Here is a 12,693-nt window from a genome sequence, read left to right as displayed (position 1 = left end):
AGCACTTTGAGGCTACAACAATACAACTGCTCCTTCCTGTTACACAGCCTATATCTAAGAAGATCTGCTTTTCAAATGTTGCAAAATAGAAATATTGGTCTTATGTCCGAGTACAAGAGGTCCTTAGGCAGAGCTCTTTCACTAAGATTATCTCATCCTTGAACTTCCAGATTGTTTTTCTTGTCTCCATCACTAGTAAGTGATGATGTTTATAGTTTTCTCTGTATATAATATATTCCAACACAGCCCTGGAGCTGGAAAGAAAAAAGGATATTGGAATTGTCAATCTAATCTAGTACGTCCAATAGATCCTATGCAATGTCTCAAGTACCAGTGTTACCCACACGTTTTGGTTTGGTTACTTGAAAAATTAATTAATATAAGCTTACTTTGCAGAAATTCACTTAGAAGACAAAGTAATAAACAACTTTATCTTATTATGGTGAGAGGTTTATATTTCCCTGCCTTAATTTGGTTGTGTACAATATTACAATGGGTAGTACCTCTTTATTACAAAACAACTATTGTCATTGTTTAACTTCTGCTACAAGAGATTTTGTTTTAAATGCTACACTTTTTAAACTTGGTCTCAAATGCAAACATAAACTGAAGACTTAAGTCCATTCACAATGGCTATTTTCAGTGATGGTGAGGCACAAAAAGTCCAATGCGTAATAGGAGTTTACAAAATGGTGTAATAACTGAGAAGTACAGGGCTATTAGCATTAACATTATTAGTAAAAGTGTTGTTAATATACCACTTTAAAGTATAGAGGTCAAAGTCTCTCATGCAGGAGCCAAGGTTTGTAATGAAACTGAATGTTTTACATGCACCTTTTGTGTAAGGCTTAGAGATTTTTGAACAGTTAATGGTATTTGGTTTCACACTGAAGCAAGATTCCTCCCTCCTTTTAAAAATAAAAAAGGATTTAAAAAATAAAGCATCTTTCTGCATTGTTCAGTAAATCTGCTGGATGAGCTGTGACTCCATAAAGTTTAGGAACTCATTTATTATGTTGGTAGATCAGACACTGCATTTATTCACACAGTGCATTTCTAAAACTTAGCTTTCATTAGAGCTGTGGGGAGGCCCAGTCTTTCTCTCTTCACTCGAGAAGGTGAAGCTCAAGAAGATAATTAACCATGAAACAATGAGGAGGCTTACTGGGTAAGCACTAGTGTGAAAACAGTTACTCCTCACAAAAGAGGGGAAATTAGCTGGCTGGATAAAAAAGGAAGTGTCAGCCTGGAAGACTGAAAGGACTGCCAGCATAAGTAGATAGCTCTATGCATCATTAATGCAATTTTTTAACACTTAAACTTCATTGCTTTCTAAGTTTAAATGCATTTAAATGTTATGTGTTAGCCAAGATTAATATGCCATTTAAAAATAATTTGTTTTAAACTTTGCTTTTTCATGTTTCACCAATTTTAGTCACCTTCCCCACATATGAAAAAAATCACTGCCTCTTAGTATTGTATTTACAAAGCCAATGTAAACAGAGCACTCTAGAAAGATTCAGTTCTTTCACTGTATTTTACAAGTGCATTATTTTACATTAATACAAGTATTTTTATGAACAAAAAGTTTGTTTTGATTTTACTGTTTCACAGAGTAAAGACTTATGATGTGTGTTTCCTTTCAAAACTTCCTTCTACTTGAACAGTGTTCCCTGAAGCAGCCACATTTTTGGCAGAAATTCAGTTATATGCTATGCCAAAAGAAATAGAATAAACAAACACTGCTTAATGCAGTTGGCTAGGTCATTTACATATTACTGCACACTAAACACGAAGACCTGAATATGGATTAGAACTACAATGATGACAAAAATGTCTTATATGTAAGGAGATATTTATATCATCATTGCTAACAATTTACATTTTTAATGTGTATTATAGTACCTCTGACATATAAATGTATGTACATATTTAAATATTAAGTAGATGCATGTATTCTATTTTCTGTATATTTTACAAAAAAATAAGCTAGAAGTATCTTGAAAAAAATGGTAAATAGGTGCATTTTTCAGTTTTATTCTGGTGAAAGTAGACGTCCTAAATCCCTCCCAAATATAATGAAAATCATTCTTTAAAACATCTTTGCTCTATGTAAAAATATAATATGGGTAGGTCTCCAAATCTGTGAGTTCACGTGCTTTCAAGAAGCATCTGTCATTTTGGGTGAGATCAACAGTTCATCCAGCTGTGTCTGTCTCCTGCAGTGGCGAGTGCAGAACATTTACAGAAAAGTTTAAAAAAACCTCAGGCACACAGAATGGTATAGAAGCTGCCATCCCAATTTGAGAAGTCAGCTGGTGGGGACTTTCAGAGTTGGAAGCATTAATTTATGTCTCCTCCATTAATTTGTCTAATTACTTGCTGAACTAATTCGTATTTTTGCTACCCTCACTGTCTTGTAGGAATAACTTTCATTTTTATTACATGCTTCATGACAACAGTATTCCCTTTTGATTGTTTTAAATCTCTTGCCTGATAATTTCATGTGGTACATTCTACTTTGTGTGCTATTTATTTATTTACTTTCAAGCATTTTTTAAATTGTTTTTTATCATATTATTGTCTGCTTACAGCTGATGCAGCACTTAGAACATTCTATAATATTGAACAATGAAGCACAGATTATGCATATACTTACTGAAGATCCTTCAATGACATTTTCGTAATGGCCAAAAGATTGGGGCCCTATCATCCAATACAGAAAATGCTTGTAAGATAGAAATAACTGCTGTACAACCTGCCAGAAAACAAGGTTTCTTCTTCTCATTCTAAAAACTATTTTGAGAACTCAAGCAAAAAGCAAGCAAATTTCAAATAGTGCACAGAAATGTTGTGTGTTTCATTAAGGAAAAAAAAAAATCAAAGGGGGCTTGGAGTAATTAAGTATTGCAGAAATTGATTTTCTCGTTAAAATAACTTCACTTCTAATGTAATTTCATTTATCTTCCTGTGCTCATGCCAACACCAAAAAAGAACTTTAATTTCTCATGTGGCAAAGTTTGCTGGGTACCTTGCAAAAGGCAAAGAAATAGAATATGTCTGCAGAATTGGCAAAGACTGACAGAAGAGAAATATTCATCTCTAAGAAGTACACAGTCCAGTTCAAGTGGATCATGACTGAAACTTACAGCTTTAGGACTGTCATTGAACAAGCTACAAGAAATGTTCTTGTGGGTCTCATTATAATGTAAACTTAAAATTTATATGTAATCAACATCATCAACATTTGCTGGAAAAGCTGTATGTTTGAAAATTTCAGTGCAGAGGAAAGGACTGAAAGAGCAAGAATGCTAAACTATTCTTTCTGCTCTAGGTGATTCACCTTATGGAGTAAAGATAAACTGTACTGGAAGAGGCTCCAGAGGAAAGTCTATTCCTAGTGTTGTTCATACTAACACTGTGCAACACATGAAGACTTTCTATTCAGTGCTCCCTTTTCATTAGCAGACAAAAACGAAGGTCATACAAGAAACAAAGTATAATTGGCAAGTACATTTTTTTCAATCTTAACAATTTAATCTACTCCCAAACCATCTTCTGGGACTCTGGAGAAAGTTAGGAGTATGTACCATTACTTTCCATCCTCTGCAGGAGAAGAGCTCAGACTTACTATGGTTTAATAGAGATTGTGAAATAGTGAACAAGGGCTGTCTCTCTCTGGAGTCTGGATTAGGCATTAGCCTCTTCTTGCCTTATCCAACTGACAGCTAAAAAGTCCATAACGTGATAAAAATTAGAGCAACATCTAAGAGCTTGACTTGGTGGCAGTGAGCTCAGATGATCACCTCTGAGAGTTTGCTCACTCAGAGAACTGGAATTTTTTCTGGTTTGGCTGGGGTTATCAGTTTGAATATACACCCTGGACTTCCTATCATTTTACAAAGCCATGGCAAAACATGATAACATCTACCAGAAGGTGGGAAACAGTTCAAAATTTAGCACATTGATAATGTTGCTTGGAGTATTTCACCTCTGTATTGATACCCTATACTATTAGTTATTTGCGACAGAAAGATTTGCAGTCTCTGAGGATGTAGAAGAGTCCTCCATGGAAAGAATTAAATGCATTCTTTTTACTTTCTGTTTACTCTAAAAACCTACCATTACAGGTGATCACTCAGGAGATTTTATCAAGAATAACAAAGCATTTATCCAAATGTTTATTTAATGTTGACTAAAATCCACTAGGTCTGTATTTTTTTTACCAAGATCTGCTCAACAAAAAGGATTTTTACCAGCTTCAGTCTTGTCAGATAATTCAGACTCAGTATACTGCTGTGACAGTTGCCATTATAAGTATGGCTGATCCTCAAGGAAATTATGAGAAATATAGAATTTTTTACAAGAATGTAGGGCATATCACCTATCTTGAATTAAAGTCCAAGAAAAATCTAGACCTATATTTACCATTTATGTAACCTCACTTTAGATCTTATAAAGAATTCCATGTGACAAATCAGCCATGCCATGTAAGCTAGAAGCTCAAAAAAATGCACACTTCAAATATAAGGATGGTGCATCACATCACAGATCCTGCAATCAAATAGATATTTTGAAAAAGCACCAAAGTGAGCAGTCTTCAGTGATGAAATATGAGTAAAACAAGATGACTGACAGAAACAAGTGCAAGCAATCAAGATTGTACTGTCAAATTCTATATGAAGAGGTCCAACATCAAACCAAAAATGACTTCTGACAGATAGTGAAAAAACAATTTATAAGGGTTCAGACATAAGTCATTAAATAATTACTTTGTGAGGGCTCGATCATACAATAGTTGTTCATCACTTTACATAGTAGTGTTCTCTCTTAAGTCAATTGAGTTATCACTCAGTACTTTGCTGTGTTAGGTAATTCTGATGAGCTTCAAAATTTTATGCAAGACTTTTAGCTAGATTCCATCTTACAAAATAATGGCTTCTGATAAAACAATTATCTTTTGTAAATCAAGTTTTTGTTTATTGAAGCAATCTGGAAAATAACTGAAAAATGACAAATTCATTTTTACCTCTGAAGGTAGGCTTTTTATTTATTTTGTTTTAAGCTTAGAACAAGTGTCATACCATAACTTTAAAAAATAATGCACCAGTGAAGTAAATAATGAGAAGTGGAGACACCGTGCCTAGCACTATTAAAACTATTTTCTTTTCCAAGAAGCATCACAGAGATAAATAGAGAAAAAATATAAAAATACCAGAAATAATTTAGTATTTTTAGACAATTTGTTTTTTCAAAGTGCTTTACGATGAAGGAAACCAAGAGGAAGCTGGAAAAAAATTCGAAGCAGAGATGTAAGCAGGCTCTTTGCATCCTAAGAAACAAGCATGTGGAAAAGAAAGAAGTGGCTTTTTTTTTTTTCTTTTCTTTCCTTTCTTTTTCTCTTTTTTTTTTTTTTTTAAATGTGAGCTGTCTCACTATTGCAGATTTTCCCAAGTCCTTACAACTCTAATTAAAATGTGGTAATTGGTTATGTTACCTCAATTACCGTGATGCATGGACATTGATGCAAAGCGACACCAATTGAATCCCTTGGGTGTTATACCCCAAGGCCATCCCATTTATTGTGGCCTTATTATTTTCAATTACGTGGCTGGATGTATAGCATACTTTCAAGCCAATACAGATGGAGGTTTTGCTGGACATACAGTGTAGTGTACACATGGGATGACTCAGGAGAACAAGTGAAATAAACACAATTTTTTTGCATGAAGCATAGTAGTGAACTTCGTCACCAGACAAATTAATATTTCAGACATTTTTGAGACAATGCAAGAATTACAGATCCTTAACCCAAATTGCATGATTAATACTATCCCCTCAATAATTAGCCCTCTCTGTTGAATAAGAAAAAAGATTGTCTGCTCCATAAAACAGATATGTTTCCCATTCAATGAATGAGTAGCCTGGAAAAAAAGCAGTTTCTTGTCACCAAAAGGCAGGAATATTGAATTGTAACTTAAGAAGTAAAATTCATTAGAAATCACAGTTTTGTCTCTCTCCCAGCCACAACAGTGGAACAGTTTTATATACTCCAGTACTGTTAAAATAACCACTGAAAAGTGAATTTCCATGGTCACTTCATTGTAGTTTTCTATACACAGAGGTATCTGACCTGCACAGGCCATTCCCAAACATCTGTGATGACTGGAATAATCCACTGAGGCTAAACACACAACTTACATTGAGTACACCACTGACTGTGCAAAAGATTAAAAAAACCCAAAACTTCAGTCTAACTGTTTTAAACTTCTGGGCATGACCATGACTGAGTCTGTCTCAAATTCTTTTAACTGTTCAGTCTTTCAAATAGACTATAGATAAGTCATCCAACAGAAAGTGCATAGTGAGTTAAAGATTCTCCAGCTGTTGAGCAGGAATTTTAGATGGCAATTTTGGGTTTAGTTGTCTAAAGATTGTTGCTATTGCTGTTGCAATTGCCAGACAAACTACTTTTTCTTTTAAGATGATTGCTATCAGGGTCTTGTTAGGCAAACTGTAAGGCATCTGTATAATCCTGAAGCTAAAATTTAGGTGACATATAATGCTATAGCAGCAAACTATGGAATGATATATCTGGGAGAAAAGAATTTACCACAGAAAGACAGATGGGAAAAATAAAAACCTCTTTTGCTAAAACAGATTAGGACTGATTCCAGTAACAGACAAGTGTTCTATTGTGTTTTAAAAGTAATCTTTGTTTTTTTCATTGTATGAATACTTCATTTTTCATAGCTAGATTAATCTACTGAATCTAACCACATTTCATCCTTTTGGAGTGATTCTTACTGATAATCCCACATTCTAGACATAGTTTTTGGTTTCTAAAAAGTACATCTTCTACCAGACTTTAGATGCTTTTTGTACATGGTAATATCTTGTTATGTGCAAACTATAGTGCCTGCTACTGCAAAACCAAACATAGCTAAAAAACATCAACCAAGACAAACAATGCAAATGAACCCTAAAAGCCTTTTGTTATTAATTCCAGCATACCTTTGTAATGTTATAAGTGGCCTAGATAAGTGACTGAATGTAAAAAGGTGCAGAAACAGGACAACGGAAGATCCTAGTACACAAATTAAGATGATAGCAGAAAATGTGAGTAACTCCTAGACTCATGAGAGACAGTATAATCATTTGGGCTATCTTATTTGCTGTCAGCCAGTCAGATGCCATCAGGGTATAAAAACATCTCATTTGTTCTTATAAATTATAGTATTCTGTGGGCAACCACAACTAAGACTTGTTACCAAGGAATACAGTTCGTGTGCTAAGACTGGCACACCATGAAATACAGACAGATAGGGAAGCAGAAGAAACAGTTCTGGTACCTATCCAAAAAATTACTACACAGGAACTGAGTGAAAAAGGTTAGAACATGCCAGCTCAGGCCAGGGAGGACAAAGAAACCTGAATCCTGCTGTGGCTGGCACATCTTTAAATGTTGAGAATACAGATACTTCTATCAACATGAGAAACTAGTAGATAATGACATACTTCAAAGAATCATATTGTTATAAACAAGCCTGGGATCAGAGGTTCCAAAACAAAATGGCCCACAGTGAAACTTAAATGAGCATGATGATAGCTCTAAATGGTTGCTATTTCTCAGCAGAAAGAATAACATGCCCCCTGCCCAGTGAAAGTCAACCCTGTCCAGCAAGTAACTCCAGAATACCTCAGGGAAGGTAGGAACAAAGCAGCATGCACCTTGTCAGATTCCCAGTGTCCAGATACCAAGCAAGGTCCTCTACTCATACCTTCACCATGCCTCAACGCCTGACAGTGCAGTCCCAAAACTGCACAAGACTTCCTTCACTCTCACTGCGAGACCAGTGCTAAACTCTTTTTAGCTCATAACACTTTATTTAGAGTAACTGCAGGTACAAACAGCTAACTGCTTCCGCACAGCAGCTGCACACATGCAAAAGGAGATACTATGCTTTCCTACTGTAATATGGATCTTTGTTCAGCCCTCCCTCTCTGAGTTGTCTCACAAATATAACTTGTTTCTGTTGCAACAGGAGATCCATATTTACTATAACAAAATTATAATTTTTGTTGATGTAAAAAATCAAAATTCATCATCTTTGTGGTTCTTTACCTTTTAGAGAAACATAGTATAAATACAGTGGAATCTCTCCTGGGAAGTTAAATATCCAACAGATACTCAGCTTCCAGCAACTAAAATTCAGGATTCTGAGAACTATTTTTTGGTCTGGTTGCTGCCTTCACACATCTGTTTTCAAAGCTCCAAAGCTCAACAGTTTTTCCTGCTCCTGGGCAGGTCATTAAACATTTCGTGTACCACTAAACAACAGTTTACTAGAGCTATTGATTTAATATATTAATAATACAACTAAATATATTCAGAAGATGGAACTATCACAAAACTATAACCAGCATTCTCCAGATAATTAAAAAGGTTGACAAGAATATTTTCTTTATCAATCTTTTCTATTCTTCAGTCTCGTATTTATTTTCTAAACCGTTCAGTTGCCCAGCCTATTTCACTGCTGACCTCTCTTACTTCTGTTCTCATTTCTTGCTTTCCCAGATTCATTACTACCAAAACCCAAGAATGTTGTCTCTCTGCCATCGTTGACATGGCATTTTTCTTCTTTTACTTCTTGACTTTCTTTTCATTTAAATGTACATGTATTGTTTAAAACTCTTACCTCCATGTTCTATTTAGCTTCATTCTGGATGCTCATTAATTCTGTTTCTTCCTTTAATTCCACTGATATTTGTCTAACATTTTCTCATGATCTTTATTTTACCAGCTTCTGTTTTACTTTTGACTAGACTTGGTCAAATTCTCAACAAATTACTGCTCTCTAGATTGTTTTTCTATCTCCTCTATGGGTTTTTGCTAATTGATCTTCCTTGATCTTCTGCTTTACACTACATTTGAACAAGCCTTTTTCCTTACTCACTTCCCTTTCTCCTTTTTAGATTATAATATACAGTCAGATACCTGCAGTTCCGATCTCTGGACTGAAGGCACAAGTAAGCTCCTTTGCATCTAATCCTGCTCTTCTGCCTAGCTTTTAAGTAGCTCCTTCTTAGTGTCCATTAACATAAACTAAGCACAGACAAAATGGAATTCTTGCTCTGTCCTACGCAGATCTCTTCTTTGTTTCATGCCCTGTCAGCATGACTGCCCTCCTTCTGGTAATCTACATAGATATGACATCTACAGCTCTCACTAGCTTTATGAAAAGAATTTTAGCAACATTAAGTTTTGACCTTTTTCTGCTGGTATATAGTAAAAGCTCTTAGTTGTTCTCCTTGATTTTTTCCAATAACATTTCTCTTTAGTTGATACTTCCCTCTTTGCACACAGATGTATATGGAAATGCTGAAAAGCAATCTTTTATATGTAACCTTGTACAGTCACATGTAGCTTCATAATTTTTATACTTCTTCCAAGCAGATAAAATTTTTGAAGGCTTAACTGACTCTTCTAAACTATCTACACTATCACCTGACTTACATTGTCTGTTGACTACTCCTATACTTATAAAAACAATGTTGACATTCCATCATGTCTTCAATGATGTCTTCCTTCCATGTTACCTCATACAGAGATACTCCCTTTTGATTTGTCCTGAAAGTCTATTAAAAAATGTTCCCTCCTCAAGATTCATTGCAATCTCAACATCTGAAGCAAAGAAGCCAATAAACCAAACAGGCAGAGGATCACTCCTCCTTTTTCATATTTGATAATGACAAGCAGGCAACAGATAATTATTAATTCCTTCAACAGTTCACTCGTCCACAGCAACCTCCTCACTAACTCACCATTTCTTGGTCCATTTAGACTAATTGTATTTTCACACTGCTAGTGTTTCTGAATAATGTCTTGTATATCTTCATGCTACACTACCATAACTGAACAAGAGAATTACAGCTTCTGTTATCTTTGTAAAGGAACTTTAAGAAAAAGAAGTCAAAAGTAGTATTTCACTGTTAGTCAGATAATTGTTAGGAATCAAGAAAATATCAAGCATTTTTCCTCTATTTGCTTGATATAAACTTGAAAAAATTATATAAAATATAGGTCACTTGCTCTCAAATCACATCAAGACTCTTCAGTATATGCATTACTTAGGGTTATCAATGTAGCAGCAGTATGCAGATTTCACCATTATGATAGTAGCACAAAACATGCTGAGGCAATTCATCCATTACAGTCAATGGTGTTACAGTAGGGATTATTTTGTTCCCCCTATGGTTTGTTGTTTAAATGTAGCTACTGCTTTGTAATACAGTTTTACGCTGTAGAAAACCTGTATAATTTATACCACTTAATGGATGGTTTAAGCAAAGTGCTATTTTGCCTCTTAGGAATCATTTCCCTGAGATAAAAGCAAATTAATGCATTTTACTTATATTCAAATAACATAGAATTGTATAGTAATCATGTACCCAGTGCATTCTGTGTGAAATACATGTCTACTGCTGGGATGCTAATTAAAACCAGTCTTACTTATACAGAAAATACTTTTTCTGAAAGATATTTTACAATCAGTAAAAAATGTCTCTGGGCCCAGTTTTTTTAGGTACTGAACAACCTGGCAACAAGAGAAGATTGTTTTCACTACAATTTGACGAGACTAAATATCCAACAAACAAAACACGTGGGTTTATCTTATTAATCAGTTTTGTCTACAGAATGTGATGCTTTGTGAAAAACTAAAGCTTTGCTTGTTGGCAGTAAAGACTACAAATAGCATCTTCATTCTAAGATGAATGTGTTCATCTTGCACTGAAAAAAGGGTCTCTCATAAAGAATAAAACCACATGACATCTTTTTAAAGCAAGTATCACTCACCAAGTCTTCTTCCAATCTCTTCTGTAGCCTTGTTTGCCACTGGACAGTTTGCATGACAATGGCTTCCCATCTCCTCTCAAGGTTTACGATTATCAACTGCATGGACTGGTGATCTGCATTTAGGTTGCAGGTCTCCTGGTCATCCAGGAGGTGCTGGCACAATCGCAGCACAGAGGCTACCCCACGACGTCTCTGTTTGATCTCACAGCATAGAGACTGCAGGGTAGACAAACAACAGATGTCAGTGTGGAATACTTTGCAAACTAAAATATTAACTATTATCTGATATTTAATAGTGCTCAGTCTCTATCTTAAAATAGTTTTTTCAGCTCCTCCATAAATTCCCATATATAGTGTCAAAGCTTAGTGTTTTATTTTCAGATAAACACAGCCTTAATAGCACAGAAGGAGTAAAATTACTTTCAGTCTTCTTCAAACAAATGCCATACATAGCTAACTGTCTCAATAATGTTGAAAGCTTTATAGTGTAGACTGGTTTATTCTTTGGGTTTTTTCATTCAACTGTGACACATCTGAAATGAGTTACTCTGACAGTAATCAGCTTCAGAAACTCTTCAGGAAAAAATTGTGGTCATACAATGAGAATATATATATTTTTAGAAAAAACAATACAAATTATGGGTCATATGTACCCTGTCAGAAGAGAAACTTTAAGGAAGGAGAAAATTCAGCATAAAATTCTTTTCAGATGTTTTTTATCATAAAATATTTCCAAGGTAATTCCATATTCAAGTAAATGTAGGAATACTGTGATAACTCTATACCTAAAGATGAGTAATTCACTGCATTTACTTCACCATAGTGATTTCATTGCTACCAAGAATGCAGTCTAACTTGAACTACTGCTTGATGGGAGACAATTGCTAAACCCTGATGTTGCTGAATATTGACGAGAGACAATATGTTGGCTCTGTGCCAGAAGCCCAAGTCACTATGCTAAGAATCTCATTGAACAGCAGTATAAATAAGGCATTCTACATGCCAAAACTAAAGAGACATCTACCACTCAGAAGCAGTTAATGGCATAGGGTGCTTTTGAGCATAGTTTTATCCACAATCACACTCTTCAGTCAGTCAACATCAAAATAGGATTTTATGAATTCATAATGTGTTTTCACAGAATGGTAGGGGTTGAACAGGAACACATCCAGGTGTGTTTGAAAGCCTCCAGAGGAGACTCCACAAGCTCCCCGGGCAGCCTGGGCCAGGGCTACCTCAGCCTCACAGCAAAGAAGTTTACCCCTGCATTCAACTGGGACTTCATGTTCCAGTTTGTGCCTGTTATCTCTTGTCCTGTCACAGCACCCTACAGAAAAAAAAAAGACTGGCCCCATTCTCTTGATACCCACTCTTTAGGTATTTTTAAGCACTGATAAGGTCCCCTCTCAGTCTTCTCTAAACAGCCCCAGGTCTCTCAGCTTTTCTTCATGAGAGAGATATGTCAGCCCCCTAATCACCTTTGTAGCCCTAAATAATAATAATATCAATGAAATTGGAGTACGGAAGGCAGAAACACATTTGAGGATGAATGTTTCAGCCCAGCTTCTGAGACCCTATCCTTTTGTTCCAGTATTCAACTGTTATCATAGGTCTGTGTTACTCCTGAATTTAACAAGAATACGTGGGAGCTTTCTATATAATTTAAATTGTAACTTGCCAACATCTGTTTCTCTCTGTGAGGTGCCACAGGTGAAAGTGCATGACCCCATGAGAGAATCTGAACTATCATCTTTTTTGAAGACAGCGTGTTTGCCTTTAAGCTTACAGTTAATCATAATAGGCAATCTAAAAGAAAGCCACAACATCTCTCATTG

The 12,693-nt window shown here is 35.4% G+C and overlaps 1 protein-coding gene across 6 annotated transcripts in view; it reads right to left on the bottom strand.

The window, feature by feature from the left end:
- The window catches only part of AKAP6 (A-kinase anchoring protein 6), a 237,037-nt gene that overhangs the window by 16,708 nt on the left and 207,636 nt on the right, over positions 1-12,693 (bottom strand). For all 6 annotated transcript variants that reach the window (XM_061997543.1, XM_061997541.1, XM_061997547.1 and 3 more), the window contains one exon: positions 10,859-11,074. In XM_061997543.1, coding sequence (XP_061853527.1) covers positions 10,859-11,074 — 216 coding nt within the window. The remainder of the gene's footprint in view (positions 1-10,858; positions 11,075-12,693) is intronic.

The sequence above is a fragment of the Colius striatus genome, chromosome 6 (assembly GCF_028858725.1).
Source record: "Colius striatus isolate bColStr4 chromosome 6, bColStr4.1.hap1, whole genome shotgun sequence".
Taxonomy (NCBI): Eukaryota; Metazoa; Chordata; class Aves; order Coliiformes; family Coliidae; genus Colius; species Colius striatus.
This window is presented reverse-complemented; position numbering and strand designations above follow the sequence as displayed.